Source organism: Topomyia yanbarensis, chromosome 2 (assembly GCF_030247195.1).
Source record: "Topomyia yanbarensis strain Yona2022 chromosome 2, ASM3024719v1, whole genome shotgun sequence".
Classification (NCBI taxonomy): Eukaryota; Metazoa; Arthropoda; class Insecta; order Diptera; family Culicidae; genus Topomyia; species Topomyia yanbarensis.
The window spans coordinates 453,360,813-453,380,613 of NC_080671.1; the positions used below are offsets into that span (position 1 = coordinate 453,360,813).

At 42.3% G+C, this 19,801-nt stretch overlaps 1 protein-coding gene across 1 annotated transcript; it reads left to right on the forward strand.

The window, feature by feature from the left end:
* Positions 1-397: 397 nt before the first annotated feature.
* LOC131685844 (E3 ubiquitin-protein ligase MYLIP) lies at positions 398-18,435 on the forward strand. The gene is made up of 4 exons (XM_058969832.1): positions 398-1,156; positions 16,278-17,062; positions 17,175-17,729; positions 17,795-18,435. Exons 1-4 carry the CDS (start codon positions 1,070-1,072, stop codon positions 17,895-17,897), a joined length of 1,530 nt encoding a protein of 509 aa, XP_058825815.1. The 5' UTR covers positions 398-1,069; the 3' UTR covers positions 17,898-18,435.
* The last annotated feature ends 1,366 nt before the right edge of the window (positions 18,436-19,801 follow it).

Here is a 19,801-nt window from a genome sequence, read left to right on the forward strand (position 1 = left end):
TTGGTATGATTCGACGCAATTCGATTCAGAAATGCTAACTTTCTATGAACTTGTAATAGGAGCAAATAAAATTTAATATTTATTAAATTAATTTAATTTTATTTAATATTTATCTTTCCCAAATGAGGTGAATTTGATTCAGCAAAGATATATCTATTCCCCACCAGGTGTCTTCCATTGGGCAACTAACCGTTCGCTCACGAACAGCAGTATGCGCGACAAACGCGTTCACTCACACGGAGGAAATCATCCACAAGCTGTGAGTTCGCATCATACTGCACACCTATATAAAAACCCGACCGACGACGACGCCGCACATGTGTGCATATGCATACCCACACTGCCGAGTGAAGGTACTCTTCTTTCAAAGAAGGTCTCACATCACATTAAAATCCGTGCGCCACAGCACAGCTGAACGGCAATCCTTCACACGACACGGTCGAGTATGGAAGTGCAAGCGCTATCGCTTCAAAGCAGTCTATCCAATCGGTACAAAACTATTGTTACGAACAGTTCGAGCAAAGTTCAGGCATATTGTTACCCTCAGCAGCTGGCAACAATTGACAGGTTGAACAATAGCCGCAAAGTGTGTGATATCAAGTGGAAAAAAGTAAAAACGCATCAACAAGCACTGACAGATAAGGCAAGGTGCTAAGCAGATACAAAGCAAATTTGCGTAACACAGCAAAATAAATGGGTGTCTGTGAAAAGTGTCACGGAAATCAGCGGACTGTGATTCGACAAGACAGACAACAGAGCGGTGGAAAGTCGAATAAAAATTACAAAACAGCTTTTGTTATTTGATCTCGACTGTGGAAGAAAGTGTACAACCGAGACCGAGAGTGATAAGGTTGAGCAAACGTTTTTGTGTGATACACAATCCCATCATTGAGCTGATTAGTAGGTGCTTGACACGATAAGATCTACACAGAGCGACAAACAAGTTGGGTTTCTTTGTGCACGATTTACCAAGACGATTCGGTCAATAAAAGTTGATAACGCGTCGAGAATTGTCTAGCTTCTAGAAACTCATCAGTGAAAAGGTGCCTAAATAGCCAGCCGGTACAGAATGTGGTGTCTAATTAATTTGCCTAATGGCACCACTTCCGGGGTACAGTGTGACCCTAAGGGGAACAGTCAGCAGTGTTTGGAAAAGGTACGTAATATCATATACCTAAATGTGTTTCGTTAGGACCAGAAAAATCGATATACACCAAGCCATTTCTAATTATACTAGCTATAGCCAACACTATAATGTCGTCTAAATAGCACCCTCAACAAGTAGGGTATCGCCTGGCGCCCGCTGGTCTGTGTCAATAGAAAATTGCAACTTGAAACCAGGCAAAGGTGAAGAGAGAGTAACGTCTCGATGTAAACAAATTGTTATTGCTCGTTCCTTTGCCCGCACTAAAGGCAGTGGTTCCCTTTCTATCTGCCTTGTGGCGCGCTCCGATCACCACTATAATCATAATAGCTTGTACTACGTCAATCGGTTGCTATACGTAAGTGCCACCGAACCTACCCGACCTGTCATTTGTTTTGGGTGCTACAGTGGTAGGATGAATGAATTGAGTATCACTAATCAACGAGTCGATCTCTTTACAGTACGGTGACATCTGCCCGCATGCCTCGCTCATGTCCGAAGATGCACGAGATCACCGCGTGATTCTTTGCTGATATTTTTATCTCCACTTACAAATCTGTCCCGTTAGAAAAGGAACCCCAATTTGAACGTGGGACCGTTGTTTGTGTCGTCAATTTGGTACAAAATTGCGGTCTAATTGCTCCGAAAATAATGAACGGGGCAAAAATTATGCAATCTAAATGTCTCACCAATGTTTTGTAGGCACTTGACGACTTGACCGCTCGAAAGTACTTAACTTTGTGGGACAGACCGCTCGAGTGAAACAAAAAATACCCATCAACGCTTTGCGCACTACCGGCAAGCGATTTCCACTTACCATGTGTGCTTCAATACTATTCCACCACGAGCGCAGAGCGTGATCGAGAAGGTAAATCAATGCTCTCGTTCAAAGTCCAACTAAACTAAAACACGATTGCCTTTCCCCAACCTCCCTGCTTGTCGTCATCGCTGCGGCACATCGTTTAGTCATCATGACAGTAGCGGTAAAATAGCGATGACCACTGATTTCAACACATTCGGGGATTGGAACGGATTAGGCAGATTATCGGGACAGTCACTCGGTTAGTAAAAACCCAAGTTCGGCACCGGGTCGCGTGTAAGCCCTAATCTCAGCTGCACGTTCACCAGAAGGCCGAACAGGGAAGATACACTCAGTCCGTGACTGGGCTTGGATATCGGTACGGAATTCGACCCCTTTTATGGGAAAGATATAGACTTAGTGACCGGACAGGATATCGATGCGGTATGTTAGCCCGTTTTATCAAGCGATATCGGCGTTCGGCTCTGGTTTTCCCCACGAGCTCAAAGTGACCATCACTTTCCCCAGTAGAGAAAAAAAAACTTATCTTACCAGTACGGCGCTAATCCATTCCTGTGCGCTGGGTCGAATCCCGATGAGCTTTGCAAGACAAAAGTAGATTTGTGTTTAGTGGACCTAGATTGCAGCTAGCACAGGCATTCGTTTGTTCGTTCGGTATAAGCTGCAACCTATCGCAATTAATAGTAGTTGGTAATGATCACATCAGTTTGGTGAAAATGTATCTCGAGCTGAGCTAGTTGCGTTCTGTAGTGCGAAGTACTTGCTGACAGGCACGTACGCGTGGTGTTATGGCGCATCAGCTAGGAGCCGTGATACGTGCAAAATTCCACGTAAAGCTGTTTATATCGCTTCTATTGCATGATTGATGTTCGTTGTTCACTCCAAACAAATACACAAAACAAAAACTTGGAATCGGCACAAAAAATAGTTGCACTCAAAATAAACACAACGATTGAAGTAAAATTTACATTTAATATCTGACAGCAGAATATCTTTTCTTAGCATCAGAAGAAGACGCTATGGATTCCAGCTCAAATGCAACAATCGATCCCACTGAGACGCCCAAAAAATTGTTTCAAAATCGTTCAACACGGGTCCAACGATGGACGTTCGTTGAACGGTTATTTGGACGTTGTCCAAATTGGTCCAACGAACGTCCTTCATTGGACGATTTTGAAACCAACCGTTCTTAGAGGGATCCCGGTCAAACCATTCGGAATTTGATTCGGAATCCTGAATGGAGTCAGTATGGATTCCAAATCAAATGCAACAACCGGTTCTGAGTCGGAATCGGTTATGGCATTTGATTTGGAATCCATAATGACTCCCCTCTAAGAACGATTGGTTTCAAAATCGTCCAATGAAGGACGTTCGTTGGACCAATTTGGACAACGTCCAAATAACCGTTCAACGAACGTCCATCGTTGGACCCGTGTTGAACGATTTTGAAACAATTTTTTGGGCGTCTCAGTGGGTCCATTCAGAAATCCGAACCGGTTCCGGAATGAGTTTCACTGGGATACTAACTCCATTCAGAAATCCGAACCGGTTCCGGAATGAGTTTAACTGGGAGTTAGCATTCCGGCCAGGTAAAGGCTAGTTTACAGTTCGGAAAACGTGTCACGGGATTTGGGTCCCTGTGTATTTTAAATGGAGCTCGGGATTTCAAATCCCGTGACGGGAAATAAGTCTACACAAAGTGGCTGGTTCCAGTTCGTATTCTGGCTCCAGTGACAACCGAACTCCAGTTCATTTCCGGCTGAATTTTACTGGGCAACTGGGTGGGACCCAGATCGATAAAACGTTCCAAAACTACCCACTGAGAAGCCCAAAAATTGTTTCAAAATCGTTCAACACAGGTCCAACAATGGACCTCTGTTGAACGCTTATTTGGACGTCATCCAACGTTGGTCTAACGAACGTCCTTCATTGGACGATTTTGAAATTAACTGTTCTTAGACCCTCTTTTTTAGGCTTCTCAGTGGAATGGTTGGATCGGGATACTGAATACAGTCAGGACTCCGAGCCGGTTCTGGAACGGGTTTGACTGCTCGTTGTTTCAACAACGTTCAACACGGGTTCAACGATAGACGTCCGTTGAATGGTTATTTGGACGTCGCCCAACGTTGGTCCAACGAACACCCAGTCACTAAATTTTCTGGCAGAGACCGTTCTGCCAGATTTCTAACAGTCTTGGTTTAGCAGCTCTGTCAGATTTTTGAGCGTTTGATTAGATTTCCGAATAGTATAATTCGGTGGTTTTGAACTTTTGAGAAGAAGTGTCAATGGAACAATCCAGTTTTTTGCATTCCCAGTGAGCAAATTTTCTGGCAGAGAACGCTCTGCTAGATTTCTGTAAGTCTTGGTTTGCCAGCCATGTCAGATTTCTGCGCGTATCCTGTCGGGTTAGTTGAGCTAGGGCGAACTTGGTTTCGCTCGCGTTTTCTGGCAAATTTTGACAGGAACCGAGCAAAACCCTGGCATAACTCGGACATAAACTGTGCAAAGATCCTGGCAATTCCTACCTGGTAGAATTTAGCACGAACCGAACAAAACATCTGACAAAGATGTGGCAGGAAGCGTGCAGAGATCTTGGCCGTACATTTCTGACTGGATTCTGGATAAAAGTATCGGCAGGATCGGTTGGTTTAACCGCTTCTGTCAGAAACGGTTGTTGCATTTGAGCGAATTCGTTGCCAGAATTCTCGCACAAAATGCTTGCAGAAACTCTGCCAGCATCAATTTCGCTTTGATCAACTTTTACTAACTTTCTGCTTGCCACGCTGACCGGGTTTCTGCTCGAATGTGCAAAGAAATTGATGTGTCAAATTCGTCCAATGCAGATCCTTCGTTGAAGCAACGTTGGGTAACGTCCAACAGGCGTCCATACTTTGAGCTGTGTTGGACGATTTTGAAACATTGTTTGGGCATCTTTCATTGGACGATTTTGAAACCAACCGTTCTTAGGGGGCAGTGACACAACCGATTCTAGTTAGAATCGGTTGTGTCGCTAGAGCCAGAGACTAACTAAACCCTCTAAGAACGGTTGGTTTCAAAATCGTCCAATGAAGGACGTTCCTTGGACCAATTTGGACAACGTCCAAATAACCGTTCAACAAACGTCCATCGTTGGACCCGTGTTGAACGATTTTGAAACAATTTTTTGGACGTCTCAGTGGGAAGCCAGTCAGTTTGCCGGTTCAACATTATTGAGGGATTCCCGCTCGAATAAAACAATCGATTCTGACTCTATCGCCCGGTCAAACTATTCGGAATATTGAATGAAGTTTTTATGGATTCAAGCTGAAATTCAACAACTGATTCCAAAACCGATTGAGTCGAAATTGATGGTATGGTTGTACCCACTGAGACGTCCAAAAAATTGCTTCAAAATCGTTCAACACGGGTCCAACGATGGACGTTCGTTGAACGGTTATTTGGACGTTGTCCAAATTGGTCCAACGAACGTCCTTCATTGGACGATTTTGAAACCAACCGTTCTTAGAGGGTAGCATTTGAGTTCAATAAATTCAGGATTCCGAACCGATTCCGTCAAGGGTTGAACTGGATAGAATGGACTCCAGCTTAAATGCAACAATTCATCCCACTAGAAAAACTCTAGAAAGAGAACTGCAGAGAGAAAAGTAGCGTTTTGGCAACGTACGCATTGTAAGCCAATACGTCCAATGCTATAAGAGCAGGCAGTGTTCGATTGGATTCGTTTTTTGACAGCTAAACCCGATTCCAATCGATCCAAATTGGAATCTCGGCAGCTATCTTTTCAGTTTTTTTTTTCGGTCGTCCAACGTTGGTCCAACGAACCAACCATTCATAGGGGCAGTCAAACCTTTCCGGAAACTCTTCGAAATCTTAAATAGATTCAGTATGGATTCCAGCTTAAATGCAAAAATCGATTCTGAAACTGCTCAGTTGAATTTATTCCGGAATAAGTTTGGAATTCTAAATGTATTTAGTATGGATTCCAGCTCAGTCGGTTTCAGAATCGGTTGATGCATTTGGGCTGAAATCTATACTGACTCCATTCAGGATCCCGTATCAAGTTTTGAATGGTATGACCGGGTGATTAAGTCGGAATCGGTGGGGCACGCGTTACTGAAGATCTCTTGATTTGCCAATTCACAACATTTTGCAAATCATCTAATAGTACGTTCGAACTGTGAAATATAAGATAGTAAAGTATTGTTCCAACTTCTGCAAATCCTACCTAACCTAAAACGACAACAAGGGCCCTCGTAATCATACTTACAAAACGATAGTTTTGATTTTAAGAAACGTGGGGCACTTGTCCCGGAATTACTGTATTGTATTCATTCAGGATTCCGAACCGGTTCCAGAATAGACCCAGTAAAGTTCAGCCGGAACTGAACTGGAATTCTGGCTGGTTTCAGTTCGTATTCCGGCTCCAGTGACACAACCGATTCTAACTAGAATCGGTTGTGTCACTGGAGCCGGAATGCGTACTGGAGCCAGCCGGAATTCCAGTTCATTTCCGGCTGAGCTTAACTGGGGAGTTCACTGGAATTGAACTGAAATCCACAGAGAACAGACGTCCATCTTCAGCATTCAACTTGTGTAAAATCTCTAACGGTTTCGAAGGTAGTTGGGATATCCAAACCAGGTGCGCTACTGTCGTCATGCTTTTTTATGGCTGAGTTCGACAGAATTGTCAGCGGTTATTCCTCTACCCAGTCAAACTAGTCCGGAACCGGTTCGGACTTCCGGCATGAATTCCAGCTCAAATGCATCAACCGATAGAATCGGAATCGGTTGTTTTCTTTGAGCAAGATTCCATACTGAATCCATTCAGGATTTCGAACCGGTTCCGGAATAGATTTAACGGATAGTTGGGATAGGTTGGTGTGGCGGCGCTAGTATTTATCGTATATTAATTCAAATGTTTACACGCGTTTTTTAAATATTTTTGTTCGATCATGGATGTCTGTTTTCTGAATAAAATCGGTTGTCACATTTGAACCGGGATTCTCTGCCTTTCTGCCCACTGAGAAGCCCAAAAAATTGTTTCAAAATCGTTCAACAATCGATGGACATCTGTTGAATGGTTATTTGGAAGTCGCCCAATGTAGGTCCAATGAACGTCCTTCATTGGACGATTTTGAAACAAACCGTTTTTAGAGGATGTTGCCATCCGGAGTTTTATTTGCATTCCTGAATTAGTTCTACCTGAACTTCATCTCAAATGCTACAACCGTTGTTGTGGCCTTTAAGATGAAAATCAGACCAAAATCGCACAGAATTCTGGATATACGTATTCTATAGTTCGAACGAATGCAAACAGTCAAACTATTCGAAAATTGGCTCGAAACGTTAAAATTTGCAACTACCGATTTGGACTCAATCGGTTTCGGAATCAATTGTTGCATTCCAATATTATAATTAAAACTCAAACCGGCACTGTTAACAATCCGGAAAAAACCAAGATAAAAATAATCAGCAATCAAATTACTGAAAATCATGGACATGATTTAATCCCGAGTTTAATCCTCATACAAAACTGACTGGATGATGAATTTACTTGAAGAAAGAAAAACCACAAAGAAAATATCAACCAATTACGGCGTTACGTATTTTGCTTATATTTAGCACTGCATGACAGGTTCTACGATAACTACCGGCTCGAGAAAATATGCAAACCTTTCGAAAAGATGATATTGTTGCCACCGCGGGGTACCATGCAAACGGGTTAAACCAGTCAGAGCCGCCGACCCACCAGCCGGGATATAAAAGTTCCATTAATATAATCCCCGAGGTGGTGGTGGCCAGAAAAAAATACCACCTCTCGAGGCTCGACCACTTGGCATATATTGTAAATAGGAGCTGTCGAGTGAGAAAGAAGCTGTGTTAAAAATGTATAAATCGAAAACAAGTTCGCGCCGCTTAAGCGCCTATATGCGAGCGCGCGCGAGCGACCAACATTCAAAACATAACCTCGCAGCAGGATATTATATATCGATAGCGAGCGGGGTCCGTGGACAGGAGGTCCATCAGTGCGGAAACCAAGAAATAGTATTTTTATTTGTTTTGCTACTTTTCGCTGTTTCCACTGCTTTCAAGCGCCCGCGTCTTGGTGTATCTGCGTGAGTATTGGATTGTTCAGTACAAGCAAACTATACCGAGCACGTGGTTGGCGAGTGATCACCTAGCGATCAAAGTCCAATTCTTTCATCCACTGTGGCTGTGCTAGTTGTGTGAAACTGTAGTTTTGCTCCACTCGCTCGACAGCAGAGGGAAATCTAGAGGCATAGTTAATATCATTAAGCCGGCAGTAATTTGTGCCGGGGGTTTATTGCTGTAGTGCATTTCAAATGACGGGAATTTCTATGTCATACAGATGATGGCAGGGGAAAAAATAAACGATTCCGTGAAAAAAGAAAATGTTGGTTCAATCATTTCCTGGCATGTGGCGGTACATTAGATCTTGCTGCACTGCGTGTCAGAGTTGTCGCTTGCGGTTTCCATTACCTGTAAGGGCAGTTCACCGCTATGCTAAATTGATGCAATGGATGTCGTTTATTTCCTATTCATTTGCTAGAGAATGTCGTTTCGGATGTACCAGAATTGAATCGAGGCAATAATCCATTTTCGTGAGCGAACGTGTCGGTTGTGGCAACGTTCGACGACCGCAAACAAATGTAATGGTCTCTGGCACGGAATCAGATTCGTCGTTTTTGATCTTGATTATTAATTAGGGGTGATATTTCTAACTGCTTCCTAGAAAAAATTAATAATTCCCAAGAACTGTTGAACTATGTTGCTATTTCTTCACTCGAACTGGACGAAAAGATTTATTCATTAAAACAAAATTATTTATGATAAAAGCTACTCGAATCTTAGCAAAACTTTTCCATCAACCAATAAACCACTATTTTCAGAAGTACATACATTTTCAAGTAGGGATGTTAGGATGACAGGGAATATTTGTGAAACACTTGAAATCATCGATGCAACAGAAAGCCGGCCAAACGATGACCACATTCAACACTTTGACGCTCTCTCTCATTTTTCTATTTATCCCAACAGGTACCAGTACCACATACCGGTAAATTTTTCAGTTCTTATTGTGAGTTAATAGTGAGATTAGTTTGCTGTTTTTCTTATTACTTGTCAAAATGGCGTTTAATGATTCCACTTCTGTTGAAAGAAGGAGTATAGGACTTTACATGACATTGTAGACAGCCCTCGAATTTCTTATGCTGATGCTACCTGTTCCAGTCTTAACCAGATAAGGTCCCCGGGGCCCGTTCAAACCAACCGGCTCCGGAATGGATTGAAACAAAATCAAGTTTTGCATTCGAGTTGGAATTCGTTCAAAGTTCCGAATGATTTTACCGCGAATGTTCGCCAACGAACATCCTTCATTGGACAATTTCGAAACTAACCGGGGTTTCTAGTCAAATCCATACCAAAACCGGTTTGGAATCCTGAATGGATTCCAGCTCAAATGCAACAAGGTATTCCGACTCAATCAGTTTTGAAATTGGTTGTTGCATTTGAGCTAGAATCCATATTGAATCCATTCAGGATTCAGAACCGGCTTCGGAATGGCTTACTGGGCAGTTGAGCCAGAATCGGTTGTGTATTTGAGCTGAAATTCATGTAGAATCTATTCAGAACTCTGAATCGGTTTTCAAATGGGTTTGACAGGGTGGTCAAAGCATTCGAAAATCGGTTTGGAAATGGGACAGATTTTTCAATGGAATTTAACTCAAATGCAACAAGTGATTCTGAATAAATCGGTTGTTCAATTTGAGGTACAAGCTCCAAGTAAACCCGGCAAGAATTCCAGCTGACTTCTGCCGAAAATCTAACTTCAACGACATACCTGACTTCGACCCGGAATCGGTTATGTCATTCGGAATGAAGAACGATTGCTTTTAAAATCGTCCAATGAAGGACGTTCGTTGGACCAACATTGGACGAGGTTCAAATAACCGTTAAACAGAGGTCCATCGTTGAGCCCGTGTTGAGCGATTCAGTGGGACCCACTGAGACGTCCAAAAAATTGTTGCAAATTCGTTCAACACGGGCTCAACGATGGACCTCTGTTTAACGGTTATTTGAACCTCGTCCAATGTTGGTCCAACGAACGTCCTTCATTGGACGATTTTGAAACCAACCGTTCTTGGAGGGGAATCAATTGTTAAACCGATTAAAAAACCGGTTCGGAATTCTTAATGAATTCACCTCAAATGCAACAACCATTTCCGAAACCGATTGAGTGGGAATAGGTCGTTGCATTTGAGCTGGATTCCATACTAGCTGAGCTGCTGGTATTTCCTAACACCATAAATGGATCTATGAACGCATTTAAGACTTAATGTGACACACTGCCTGAAGTCATTCACAATTACAGCTAAAACAATCTGTTGCGCTAAATGTTCGCACCTTTCATAAGGCAATTTAAATAACAAAAACAAATAAAAACCAAGGTTAACCTTTTAATCCCTATTATGGCAGGTCCTCAGGTCGACGTTAACTTCCTCCGCTTCATTATCGTTAAAGGTAAACAAATACATTCTAACCAATAGCAATCAGCAAGTTGTGTTGGTATGGTAGGGGGCTCAATTGTGTGAATCGTAAAGCAAACAATGCCGCGGCAGAATTTCTACCACATTCTTCGTCCCTGAACTCACTGGTGACCAACGATTGTGCCTCAATCTATGTAAACGGACGCTTATTCAAGTGACACAAATAATTAACAAGAATCTGTCACATTTGCAAAGTAAGTGAAAAATAAACCGGCTGAGATGACAAAACAGGGTGCAGTCTTTCGCTAGAGAAATAACAACTCTAATGAAACTGTCGCCATTAATCTTCCCCGAATGAATACTCGTACATGAAGATGGTCTGGGATATCTGGCTGCGCAAAGACCCATACAAGGCACGTGTCTTTTTCGAAGACACCGATATATTTTGATACGCAAAAATATTCGACCTTGCTTGCCCGCCGCGTCGCTGCGTTCTAATTACTGCCAATCTAGCAGTCGGTGCGGAACAAGATGCTCAAATTCGCGAGGTGTCATTATTCAACCTCCAAAGCAACTGGCACACACACAGAGCGTACACACGAAGAACACAATGAAGTAGAACGGTAAAAATTCGATTCTCTTGCCGTTCGCGCTAACCTAACCTCCCCCATTCCCGCTTTGACTTCAGAGGGCGCAACCAACGAGGCAGCAAACCGAAGAAATCGTGAAGATAAAGAAATGATTCGATAGAAATACTACGCAGTTTAAATTTATAAAGCGACATGGCATAATCAAGCAAGGTCAGCTTTTGAAAACTGCGAGCTTATGTTTGCGTATGATGAAACAATATACATAGATGTAATAAGTCGAGAATATAATCTTTCAGATTCAGCCGAAAATTGCGGCTGTCGTCATTAGAAACAGGTTTGGAAACATTATGGTACAACAAAAACCAATTCCGCAAATATCCCAGGGGCAGTTAGTCAAAATAACCTGACACGTAACAGTCGGCAAAAATGATATTGTTCGTTGTGTAGAAACAAATATTGATTACCAATCGATTGGATTATCAGCGACAAAAAACATGCACTCATTAATGTAATGTAAATGACTAAATAGCTGTGGGTCACCTTAGCAACAGAGTACTCATAGACTGTATGTACTGTTTTTTAGAAAGCTGTAAAAGATGTTTGCCAAGCGGCATTTTCGCTTATTTTAGAAACGTGAATATTTTCTTCAGAGTTGACAGCGGAAAATATAGACTGAAATCGAACAGCTTCCTGACAACGTCAAAGCCGTCGGAGAGAGAAAAATGGCTTAAGTAAAAGGCCATAAAGGTTTCCTCCGTTCAGGATATCGGATGTGACAAGCGCAAGCCTTCTCGTCGATTTAACATACGTCATACACGCTTTCATATCAGGTAATTAGCCCGTAAATCCAGTGTGGCCTGGAACAACATTTGGCCCGGGGTTATCAGTTCAATGAACAATGTAATTGCTAATTGATAACAGCTGCTGTCGACATGAAAACAAGATTACTGTGAAGTAAATGCTCCGGCGCAAGCTGTAAGCGCGTAAACCTTTGACTTCTGGTTTCGAACCCCCATCAGAGCTAAGTGAAGCACATTTCCTAATGAATCATATTGCTTCCGTTGATCGTTTATACGGCGATATATCGATCGTATCATGTGTTAATTGTACTATAACAGGCAGTTGGGCGCTATCTCGATACGTTGAACTTTGTTCCCTACGTCGATACCGGTTATGATCGCTTTTTTTCATTGTAGCACGTGCTGAGCAATATGATTGAATCGTGACGCACTCGGTGGATGGGCGTACAAAACAGTCAACTCTGTCACCAGGGCTCTAATTACCATTCGCAGGAGAATAAAGCGAAGCCGCAGTTGACGGATGTCAAGTGGTCACTCCACCGGCTTTAGAACTTCTTCCAGCGATCATAACGACCCATCGGAGATACAATGAGATCATACTTGACTGCGATCACGTACAGGAAAATTACTTTATCATGATCACTCTCGCGAGCTGCAGTGGAGCCGGTAACGAGAACCATTCAGCCCAGCAACAGCGAGCTGTATATCGGCGAGAGCGCCAACATTTCAATACATTTTTTTTGTTTCAAGCCGAGTACCTATATCTCATTTTACGACCGAGGGTACAAAGTCCAATTTCTCACTGTTCGGCGGCCGGTCCAAAGTCCGTCCTATTCGTGCATTATATAGTGTGGATAAAGCTAGTTTCTCGCCAGTGTGTGCATTTCTGCCATTTTTCGCTTTGCAAATACCTACTTGGATTGGACAACGACGACTATTCGCTGCCGCACGCAGACAGACATCTGTCAGAAGTGAGTGAGCAGCTGCGGCAAACACACACTAGGGTGGTTGTCAGTGATCTGCTGCTACCCAGTTAAGCTCAGCCGGAAATGAACTGGAATTCTGGCTGGTTCCAGTTCGTATTCCGGCTCCAGTGACACAACCGATTCTAGTTAGAATCGGTTGTGTCACTGGAGCCCGTGTACGAACTGGAACCAGCCAGAATTCCAGTTCATTTCCGGTTGAACTTTACTGGGTATATGTGATCATATTTGTCAAAAGTCAACGATGCGGCAATCGCAATTTTCACAGGATCCTAAAAAATAGAAATTTTGAGACCACCCTAGTCATTCACACGTTCTTCACATTAAAATGCTAAACGACCATACCACCACCTGTAGAGAAGACGTATGTGCGAAAGAGAACCCGAACCTGCTACACAGCAGAGTTGGATACGAGCAGGAAGGCGATACAAACAAACAAACGGACAACAGCTCCACAATACAAATTGATCCATCATTAAATCCGCCAGCCGGTTTTCGGTTGCGGGTCTACGTGTGCGTTTTTCCTTTTCTTCGATTTACCAGCAGTCGACCAAATTTATGACACAAATGGCCAAACATAGAACAAACAGGTTGGAGTTTATTGAATTAACTGTGTCACACATGCGGCTCGACAACAATATTGGCGTTGATAATGGCGGCCAGTGTGGAGGTCGTTATCGTAGATTATTTGAAAACATACGCTTGCTGATCGATTTTGTCGATTTCGGGGAACAAAGGTTTGCGCTGATGACAGAGTGTTGTTTTGTTGTTATTTTTTCAGATACGGGGACCGTATCGCTTTATTAAACTTTCAAAATAGGTAAATCGTCTAGTCTCTGACGTTTTGATTAGTTCTCGTCTCGCATTGAGACCGGAGACGGCAAATGTATGTATGGAGGTCGTTGAAACGTTTTATTTTTGTATTTATGTTAATTTATCGTTTGTTTCAAGTGATGTAAACGAATCTTTTCATTTTTGAGATGAACGCGTGTTCAAACCACAGAAGAACTATCATCATAAGATATTTGCGATTTAAGTCGTTCACAGCGCCGAGGAAAACGAAACCATTCATTTAGAATTATGGTTGATTTCAGTCAGAATTCCAGCAGAAAAGCAACCGATTCTGGCTCAACCGGTTGCATTTCAATTTAGGGACACTCATCGAAATTCGAAATCTTGAATGGAGTCAATATAATTCCAGATCAGATGCAACAACCGTTTCCGAAACCGATTGATTTGAAATCGGTAGTTGCATTTGAGCTGGAATCCATTATTTGATTCGTAATTTTGAATGATTTCTGTCTGTATTTCAGCTTAAAGGTAACAATCTAGTGAGTTGGAATCGAGATTTTTGTCAGAGTTTCGGCGGACTCATAATCGGTTGTTTCATTTGAGGCAAAATTCAGGTTTCTGCCATCAACATTTCTACTTAAATTTTGGATGGATTTGGCTTTGAAACGTTCCTGATCTAATCCATTTAGGGCTGCTGCTGCTATAATGAACAACTGGCAACCTGTGTACTTACCTCAAATTGGTGTATACGATGTTTTCTATTACCAACCCACTGAGAAGTCCAAAAAATTGTTTCAAAATCGTTCAACACGGGTCCAACGATGGACGTTCGTTGAACGGTTATTTGGACGATGTCCAAATCGGTCCAACGAACGTCCTTCATTGGACGATTTTGAAACCAACCGTTCTTAGAGGGAAACTATAGGGCGGGATAGACACGTCAGAATCGGTTCATGTATTTGAGTCGGAATCCATTAGTGTATTTGAGTTGGAATCTATTCAATATTGCTAACCGGTTCTGGAATGGGCTAGACAGCCCAGATAATCTCATTCGGAAAATCAGCCGGAATACTGACTGATTCTAATTCGTATTCTGGCTCCAGTGACACAACCAATTCTAGTTAGTATAGTTTGTGTCACTGTAGCCGGAATACGAATTGGAACCAGCTAGAATTCCAGCTCATTTCCGGCTGAACTTTACTGGGCGGGTGGCTTTTGTCAGAACTCTAGCTTCGAATTCCGAGTTGGAATCGGTTGATTCAACATAACACAGCCAATTCCAACTCGAAATCAACATTTGAGTCGGAATTGCGCTTGAAACCAGCCAGAAATTCCGAACCGCTTTCCAGCTGGGATTTACTGGCCTACATCCCCGTAAAATTCAGCCGAAATACGATCTGGAATTCTGAACTAGTTAGAACTGGACTGGGAAAGCAAAGGAGAAGCTCAAAAAATTGTTTCGAAATCGTTCAACACGGCTCCAACGGCGGACATCTGTTGAACGGTTATTTGGACGCCGTCCAATATTGGTCCAACGAACGTCATTCATTGGACGATTTTGAAACCAACCGTTCTTAGAGGGTTCCCACTGAGACCCCCATTAATGTAACAGAAGTGTCAATGAAACCAACCAGTTTTTGCACATCTGCTCGAAAGTGCAAAACCAGTGCTCGAAAGTGCAAACCCCGTTGTTTTTAAGCACCAGGAGCTAACCAGTCATTCGCCGATTCAAATTATTTATTGTGAAAAATAGAAAAAAGCCTGTATTCCTTTAACACTCAAAAGTCAATTTAACTTGGATGTATAACAGTAAGTAAACAAACTCGAAATATGAAGTTTTGCACCGGAAACTTTTCATTTTATTTGCCCGCATTTGTTGTTGTGCCTTATTAGTCCTGCAAATGACCTTAATCTTTAAGTCCATCCGCTACCAGCATGACAGATAAGCTACCAGTGAAAACATGATTCAATTGATTACATTGATTAGTTCAGCATAATCGTACAAAACAATAAAAATTCTACGCCAGGGCCAGTAAACAACAAAAACACATTACGTTTCCCATCAAACAGCAAGATTATCGGCTGGGATATACTTTTGTTCAATCATCTTTTTGTTTTCGTTCACTTATCTATCATCCATTCCTACTATAACGTAAAATCATGGAATGACATCGGGCAAACAGCGGATTTAACGCCTTACCCCTGTCGTAAAAATTTGATATCGCAGAAGATACCACAAAAATGACGATCTTATAATACTACTGTGTAGTCGAGTTACAAAAACAAACTGAAACGATCTCACCAAATATAATAAGAAAAGTTATTCTAGCGGTCCTAAATTAGAACAATTATATAACCGATAAAACTATTTTCATCATTGATCCATCCCACAGTCGGAACATCAAAGCTCTCCGAATGTTAAGTCTCGTGAACATATAGGCCACGCGATTAGAGATTGAAAATCCAGGCATTTTCGAGTGGGAATTCCTGTTTAAAAAACCCAAAACTAAGTCCGGTTTTTAGATAGCAGCTAACGTCCATGGTGAACTCGATAAGCTAATCTCGAATATTGTCGTAACTTACCACCAAAGCAACAGCAGTAGGATAATAATAGAACTTTTCTGCTTTGACATAATTGCAGGTATGCAACGACCTTGGCATCATTTGCGAGACCGACTATTTCGGACTGATCCCGGTGCGCGACGGAGACAGCGCAGAGGTCGATGAGTGCAGTGCCAAACAGTGGATCAATCTACGCAACCAGCTGAGTCTCCATGCGAACGATCGCAATCATCCGATTCAGTTATCGCTACGTGTCAAGTTCTGGGTACCGGCTCATTTGATCTTACAGGAGAGCGTTCGACGTCTGTTCTATATGCAAGCACGACAGGAGCTTCTAGATGGCCATCTAAGTGCCGCCAGTTGGGTAAATGCTTCGCACTTATCTGCACTATTGCTCCAAGCGGATGGTTACAAATACGATCCCGATAAGGTGACCGCCGATCTAATGGCAAACAACACGATCAATCGTCGCCAATCGCGGCGTCCATCAAAGCGGAAGTGTTCAGAAGCAGACGTTAAACGGACCAGCATCTCTCAGACGGGACCAGTTTACGATCTGGAGGAAGAAACGAAACCAAAGAGCCTATACCAGAGCTACATAGTCAGACCGACATTCGAAGATGTCGAGCCGGAACCAATGCCGGAGAACTTCATCGAGATGATCGCCAAAGAGCATGAAACTCTCACCAGAATCAAAATGACCCCGACCTCTGCACAATACTGGTTGCTAGAAGAAATTTCTTCACTCAATGGTTACGGGGAAGAGGTCTTTGAAGGTATGACCATTAGCGAGCCATCGGTGCGGTGCAAGATCGGCGTTAGTCCGCATGGTTTATCAATCTCAAAAGAGGATGAAAAATACAGGTAAGCTGTCGTTTTTGTAGCATTTTTCATTTTCTGAAAATTACTGATCACATGATCGCGTGAGCTTATAGAACCAAATTTTACCATTGTTTTTCTCTATTATCTTCTACAGTATTCCCTTTACGGCTGTGAAATCGGCGAAATCGATCAGGCGATCGTTCCGGCTAACCTACGTGAACGAAGAGCATGAGGAGACAAACGTCGAGCTGAAGCTACTGAATCACCGCTCGGCTGCGTCCCTCTACCGGGCCGTCACCGAGAAGCACGTGTTCTACTCGTGTGAGACGGTTCGACCCGTCGTTACCACTCAGTTTATTCGTGATCTCAAAGGAACTATAGTGTCGATGTTTAACGAAGATACCGAGCTTGGCAAGCGATACGTTTTTGATATTCAGCGAACGTGCCGCGAGGTGTACGATAACTCCCGGAGAATTTTGCATGCTCGTGGAATAGAAATCAGCAAGGTGCAGCAGCAGTGTCCACAGGCACAGGCAGAGGAGCTCGAGCAAAGACTTACTGAGGAAGCGGAAGAGAGCAGCAAGTTGGAAAGGCTTGTCGAGGAACGAATTGCCGAGGCGGTTACCTGTATAATTTGCGCAGATAATATGATAGATACGATGTTCCTACCCTGCGGTCACATTGCTGCTTGCCGCCAATGTGCAGAACAGTAAGTCTATCCTCTTTAAACCCCAGCTGGCAAAATAACTTACCAGTGTCTGTATCTTTTTCCAGGTGCGATCGCTGCCCACTCTGCCGAGCGGATATCGACTGTGTGAATAAGGCATTTCTTCCGCAAGTTCTGCGAACTAGGAACCAATCAGCTACGGTTCAGTGAATTCGAGCAGTAATCACATTACCATTAGCCTTTAAGACCCAAGCACGCATCTAACCTCTCTGATTAAATACTACAAATTATAACCACGAGCTATGCCACTTTTGCGATTATCGCTAACAATCGTAAGTTTGATAAATAGATTTAGTTTTTTTTTCGGTGATTTTCGTTACAAACTATGCAAAAAACAGCAACAAAAAACAAATGCAAACAAAGGTGATATTTACTTTTAGTTAGTTTAATTTGTGCCCAGCAAGGCATTAAAAACCGAGAACACGACAGAACGTTAATATCAATAATACGTATAGTAGTCATATATCAATGCAAATGTATAACCATCTAGTGATCGGAAAGTTTGAGTGAAGCGAATATCTTTAAGAGGAAGTATTTTTCGTTAAGTATTTTTGTATACCCCGAGTTTTACCTATTAGACATCCCAATGTCGATTAATCATCATTGTATGATATGTAAGTGTAAGATTATCAATCAAATGAAACAATTTTAATTCATTGTTATTAAACAGAAATTATGAAAGTAATAAGTGTTTCTTTTAAAGAAATATCCGAAAATGTGAATTGTAGCAAAAACGTGTCTCGCTTTTACTTCGTTTCTATTTAGCCAAATAATGGCACAGAGCTACATCAACACTGACTACATCGCCTTATACTGTTTTTGCTTGGCTTCGAATCTGAATCTCAGTTTAACCCAACTTTTTGTCAAAACATACATTTTGACAGCGTTTAGGGTTAAAACCAGACTCAGTTTCTTCTCAGTTCAACTGCATCAATTTCCGAAGAGGTTTACGGGGTATGTTAGTTGTTTCTAACGTTTCTGATGAAACTGAGTTAGGTCTCGCAAACAGTGGGGGTGTGAGTCAATCTAAAATTTATTGCAAACCCAACCCAATTTTCAGTTCAATGTTCAATAGCAAAGAACATATATGCTAATTTTCCAAATGGAACCAAATTAGCGTAAACCCCCGTATTTATCCACTAAGGTGCACATTTTACTGAGCTTGATAAGGTGGTTCTGGAATCGGATGTTGAATTCGAATAAAAGAATTTGAATGGAAAACTGGGTCAAAATGTCCAGAAATTCACGCCCATTGAAATTTATTGCTAAATTGTTCAACAAGGGTCCAACAATAGACGCTTGTTGAACGTATAGTTGGACACCATCCAACGTCGTCCAACGAACGTCCATCATTGGACGATTTTGGAAAACCAATCGTTCTTAGGGGGCGGTTAAGTCATTTGAAATTCGATTTGTCATTCTGAATAGATTCCAGCTCAAATGCTACAACCGATTCTGAAACCGGTTGAGGCGAACTCGATATTGTTTCGTTTGAGTTGGAATCCATTGAGAATCCCGAAGCAGTGCCACTTTTGACTAGGTGGCAAGCAGGGATACCAGGTATCTTTTTCAAACGTCTTCATTTGTCTTCAGCGGCCAGGATTCTGAATCGGTTATTGATTTTGAGCCAAAATTCTGCCAGAAATCAGTCAGATCCGAATAAATTTGTCTTCAAAATGAAAAACACGTCTTCACAACATTTCAAATGTCTTCAAAATGAAATCAAATCTTCAAATCTGGCATCTCTGGTGGCAAGAATCATGACTGTTTTCCGCCCGCTGCTCGATTTTATTTCGAGTAGGACAGGATATCCCACCAAGAACGGTTGGTTTCAAAATCGCCCGATGAGGGACATTCGTTGGACGACGTCCAAATAACTTCAATAGACGTCCATCCCGTGTTGAACGATTTTGAAACAATTTTTTGGGTTTCTCACTGGAGCCGGAATACGAACTGGAACCAGCCAGAATTCCAGTTCAGTTCCGGCTGAACTTTACTGGGAGCCAGCATTCCGGCTCCTTTTCCAGCTGAATTAACTGCACGCTCATCCATAA

Bases quoted from the DNA above. Each gene is read 5' to 3' on its own strand.
- LOC131685844 (XM_058969832.1), top strand. From the start codon at position 1,070: ATGTGGTGTCTAATTAATTTGCCTAATGGCACCACTTCCGGGGTACAG. The intron at 17,063-17,174 runs GTAAGCTGTCGT...TATCTTCTACAG, and splicing joins AAAGAGGATGAAAAATACAG to TATTCCCTTTACGGCTGTGA. The intron at 17,730-17,794 runs GTAAGTCTATCC...ATCTTTTTCCAG, and splicing joins TGCCGCCAATGTGCAGAACA to GTGCGATCGCTGCCCACTCT.